General features: G+C 37.1%; 1 protein-coding gene across 1 annotated transcript; it reads right to left on the reverse strand.

The window, feature by feature from the left end:
• Positions 1-1,469: 1,469 nt before the first annotated feature.
• On the reverse strand, positions 1,470-3,695 carry HESX1 (HESX homeobox 1). The gene is made up of 4 exons (XM_043585836.1): positions 3,483-3,695; positions 2,769-2,968; positions 2,359-2,460; positions 1,470-2,262 (listed from the first exon to the last, which is right to left on the reverse strand). Exons 1-4 carry the CDS (start codon positions 3,637-3,639, stop codon positions 2,164-2,166), a joined length of 558 nt encoding a protein of 185 aa, XP_043441771.1. The 5' UTR covers positions 3,640-3,695; the 3' UTR covers positions 1,470-2,163.
• Positions 3,696-4,941: the final 1,246 nt, after the last annotated feature.

Consider the following 4,941-nt stretch of genomic DNA (forward strand, 5'->3'; position numbering starts at 1 on the left):
TTAGGAAAGGGATAGAGCTAGATGTCTGACATGGCAAGATGTCAGAAAGATGCACAGAATGTTAAGTGTGATGACATTTAAAAAAATAATAAATAGAGGGGCACCTGGGTGGCTCAGTTGGTTAAGCGACCGACTTCAGGTCATGATCTCATAATTCGTGGGTTCGAGCCCACATCCCCACACCCGGCTCTTTGCGGACAGGGTGGAGTCTGGTTGGATCCGGTCTTCCTCTCTCTCTGCCCCTCCCGGCTTGTGCACACACACTATCTCTCTCCCTCTCTCGCGAGAATAAACATTTTTTAAAAAAACTTTTAAAAAAGTAACAAATAGAAATTCGTGTGTATATCTATGTATACATATGTACCTGCCTTCGTGTAGAAAAAGAGACATAACAATGTTTAATGATGATTATCTGGGAAGGATGAGGCTTGAGAGAGATTTTCTTCTATTTCTACATTACTTGAATTGTTTACAATATGTAAATATGATGTTTGGGATAAAAATAAAAGACTGAGAAGCCTACCCATCACGTGACACTTTCCTCTCCAACGCACTCCAGTTGACTTCCAGTCCTCAACTTAATATAACTTCACAGAAACCTAATGAAGAGCAAAGAAGCTCCCAGTGGATGAATTCTTACTGATATATTTCATAAATAGTGCTTCACATTTTGTATTAGTGAAAGCAGCTCCTTATATTGGGAAAAATGGCCCAGTCTGACAGTAGACTTCCTTGGAAAACATATAATGTCTCTGGTTTTCCAGTGGCTGCCCTTCTGTTCTTCCTCCCTCTCCATCTCAGCAATAGTGGAACAGAATAAGACCGTCTATTGCTGACTAGTTGTTGGGACACAGAGCTCTCTATCCCAAATGTGCTCTCCCTAAATGATCTTTTAAAAGCTCTAAAATCTGAGTCACACTCCTTTTCCTCAGTGATAAGATGCACACTCCTTTTCATCTTTCTCATGCAATTAAACAAACAAAAATGTATATAGTAGGTATAGATTCAATAATTCAACAAGAATCTTCTACTGTGGTCATTGCTAAGAAAGAAGAGAACAGAGGAGCAGGAAAGAAAAGGGAGGGGAGAATTCAACTCAATGAGGACAGCTGAAATATAGTTTCCAGGAGACCAAGTCAAAGTCCTCAAGCAAACATTTCAAAGAGCATACCCAGTCTGGCCTTCCACTAATTAACTAGAAAACAAACACCCAGACTTCCAGTGGTAGGACTTCTTTTTTGTGATGCATCTTACCTATTCCTTCCCATCTTTAGTTGATAGGTACAATGGCAAGTGCAAGGAAAATACATAGTTTTTGTCCCCAAAAAAGTGCCCTGATTTTTTCTAGCGACTATGTTGCAGCACATACAAAAGGCAGATCAGTTACCTCATCAGTCAACGTATTACTTTTAACAACAAAATATACAGTTGTTTGGAAACCACTAAACTAGAAATAGATATTAGCCCGATGATCATTATTCCTTTAATGAATGAAAGTAAAACACAACATTAAATAGCTAGGAAAATATTTTAAAATTTGCATGTATTTGCAGCTCAATCCTTTTTGCAATATAATACCAAGGGTATGAATATGACAACTGATGTCTTTCTATCTCTACTTTGGCATAATGATTTTGCTTAAAAAAAAAAAACAGCTTGAAACTGGCATGCTAGAAGGATTTGTATTGATACGTGGTGAGAAAGTTTCACTGCTTTATGTCAGAAATTAAGAGGAGCTAATAATCATGTTTCAAAATGCACTTGAAGAAAACTAATTGAAGCAGAGCATATCTTTGTGCCATTCTCCAGATTATTTTACTTGAATTATTCTGTAAATAGAATCCAGCTTGTGGAGTCACTTAGTCATGAGCTTGCTGATTTTAGCGAACTACTTTCTTAGATTAAATTTGCTCACTTAAAAAATAGCTGGCTTTTTCTGAAAATGTTTATTAAAATATATAGGAAAGGCCTTTATTGTAACTAAAAGTGCCCATGTATAATAGGTACCATGTTTTAATAGTGAATATTTACAATATATTTTCGGAAGAAAAATGACAACACTCAGATTAAATGCAGAAAAGATCACATTTTAAAAATTTGATATCTCCATTGATTCCTCGGGTTCTGCAATTGTAAAATAATCTCACGTGGTCAGTTTTCCGTCTACTCCAGGAGATTCGTGTTGAAATTTTTTTTCGCCATTAGAAACTGTGATTCTCTATGGGACCTTTTCAGCTTTGCACGCCGATTTTGGAACCAGATCTAAAATTAAGGAAAAATAAAGTAGATCTCAGGAACATTATTTTACTATTCTTAACATTTCCATCATCACAGGTAACAGCTAAGTTTGAAAATTACCTGGATTCTGTCTTCCTCTAGATTCAGTTTTCGAGCTAAGTCTTCTCTGATATCAATGCCAGGATAGCAGTTTACTCTAAAGACATTTTCCAACACTTCAATCTATGAATAAGGTAATAGTTACATAAAATGTTGATATTTCGTATGTCATTATAAAATGGGCTTTAATTCGTATAGCAAAATAATTGTATTTACATCTTGGGCAATTAATCTATATATGCCTTTTACATTTTTTAAATGACTATCCAGAAACTGTCAAAAAAAAAAAAAAAAAACCACCTCCATAGAGTCTATTGTTTCATTAACAAGGCTTCTTTCTAAACTGAGATCCCAAAGTGATTGGGCTTTTGCCCAACAGGGCGTTAGTTAAAACCTTTGTATTATCATTACTGCTTGAAAAAACTTCCCACCTGGTTTTGAGTAAAAGCGGTTCTTGGTCTTCGTCCTCTATACCAACTCAGTTCTCTTTTCAAAGACAGTCTTTCTGAGGGTGAAAAGTAATTTTCATATTTCAAAAATCTTTCTTCTGGCACTGGACGATCCACAGTATAAGGGAATGAGATCCCGTTAGGAAGGCTCGGGATATGTACACATAGGTTAATATCTTTCCCTAAAAGCAGAAAAATAAACTCCATCTTAGATGTCCAAACCTGTATTACACAAAGTTCTATAAGAAGGAATTTCAGGAACTTGTCTTTAATTTTCCTGGGGAAATTCCTCTGGGTTTCACAAGAGAACTGACCTCTCATCAACCAAAAACCAAAAAGCAAACAAAGATGGAGATCCTGCCTTGCTGCTAGAGAACATTTTGATCTCTGAATGTCATGTATTTTTTCAGTGAAAAAATAGAATATCTGATGTGTCAAATACAAGAGACCTTTTGAAATAAATGCAGGTTCTTGGCATTTCCTGTGAACGAACTTTATACTCCCTTGGATCTAAGGCCAATTCTCTTTTCATTTCCTATAGAACTCAGCTGGAGGCACTGAAAGTCCTAGATACTTCAGTTATGTAATTGGATGAAACTGCAGTTTTTCTCTAACTCTACGTAATATGAAATAAAGGCCAAAATAAACACTGCAGACGAAATAACAAAGAATTTAAAAAATTAACTTGTGGTGTACCTGAGGAGCCGCAGGTGTCTGCCCAGGGCCTGTGGGGTTTCATTGGTGGAACACAGTCTTTCTTCTGGTCCAATCCCAAAATGCTCTCAATTGAAAAGGAGCAGGGCGAGGGTTTGCTTTCCCCGTGCCGAGCCCCTTCCTGCAGGCTGGGAGACATCCTCGAGTGGGCTGCACAGAACAGCGGCTCTGGCCTCTCCTTGCTTCTTGGCTGGCTCTGCCCCATGTGTACAGGGCTGGGATCTTCCTGTGGTTCACCTCCTGGCTCCGCTGACAAGGGGGCTGGATTTAGAACGTCACTAATTAAAATCCTGTCTTAGAAAGTTTTAGCATGTCAATGAACACTCTCCCAGCCAGCAGCTTGAGGAGTTAATTGTTTATTTGTTTGCAAGTAATTAGCAACTAATGGCTACACCAGGGGGGCCACCTACAGGGACAAAAAGTGTTATCTCTCCTAAGCAGAACACAGACTTAACTTTCTCGAAAGAAGTGATGCACAAACTAGCACTCCTCTTTTATTTGAAATCATTAATGTATAAAATCATGCCTTTTATTCTGAAGTTTATACTTTCATGGACTCCAGTTACCTAAACACACAGGCAAGATAGGAGAGCAGTCAAGTAATAAATAATCTAATTTAAGTGAATTTTCTTCCAAGGAAATTGGAAAAAATAATAATCTCTTAATGCTATTACGGTAATTCCAATGAAAATGCCTGTTTTTCATATGCATATGTAATAGTGAATGTTGTCAATGAAAACACAATAGTATTTGGAGTGCAGCATACCGGAAAAGGTTGGCAATGTTATTAACACTGAGTGTAATTGTCTTCCAAGTGCCTGGATTAATTCATAAGGAACAGTTGCACCAAGTATTTTAAATAATTAATGAGCTAATTCCATTCTTTCATCTTTTCTTTTAAATGAGACAGATACAAGTTTATGTGAAGATCATATGTAACCACCTGCAAGTAACTTAAAAGCATGACTGTTCAAACTAAAAGGAAGAATTTCTCTTCCCAGCAGTGTTGTTTCAAAGAACAGAGCATGATTCACTGTATTTTCTTAAAGAAGAATTTCCCTGTGTTGATTTTTTGAGGGGCTGGGAAGTCTTCACGAAGACAATAAGATTTGTGAAAAATAACCAAGAACAGAATATTTTCATTTCATCCTCCTAAGAAAACTTGAAATTAAAAGAGAAATGCAGCTGCTAATTGGGAAGATTGTGAAGTAAGCACACCCTCAGATAGTGCAATATTTTTAGTCCTTGTACTCTGCGGCTCCTCTTTTTCCAGTACCTTCTTGAGGATAAATTTAAGAGTTCAACTTTATCCAGGATTTAAACAACTACGAGACAATTCTTCAGGGAAGAGGAAAAGTAGTCTCCACTCATAGAGGAAATGGACTCTATAGGATGGAGCTCAGCTTCATCTGATTTTATCCTATCATGAGGTACAAATATT

The sequence above is a fragment of the Prionailurus bengalensis genome, chromosome A2, assembly GCF_016509475.1.
Source record: "Prionailurus bengalensis isolate Pbe53 chromosome A2, Fcat_Pben_1.1_paternal_pri, whole genome shotgun sequence".
Taxonomy (NCBI): Eukaryota; Metazoa; Chordata; class Mammalia; order Carnivora; family Felidae; genus Prionailurus; species Prionailurus bengalensis.

Bases quoted from the DNA above. Each gene is read 5' to 3' on its own strand.
- HESX1 (XM_043585836.1), bottom strand. From the start codon at position 3,639: ATGTCTCCCAGCCTGCAGGAAGGGGCTCGGCACGGGGAAAGCAAACCC. The intron at 2,969-3,482 runs GTACACCACAAG...TTCTGCTTTTAG, and splicing joins AGACACCTGCGGCTCCTCAG to GGAAAGATATTAACCTATGT. The intron at 2,263-2,358 runs GTAATTTTCAAA...CCTTAATTTTAG, and splicing joins TAGAGGAAGACAGAATCCAG to ATCTGGTTCCAAAATCGGCG.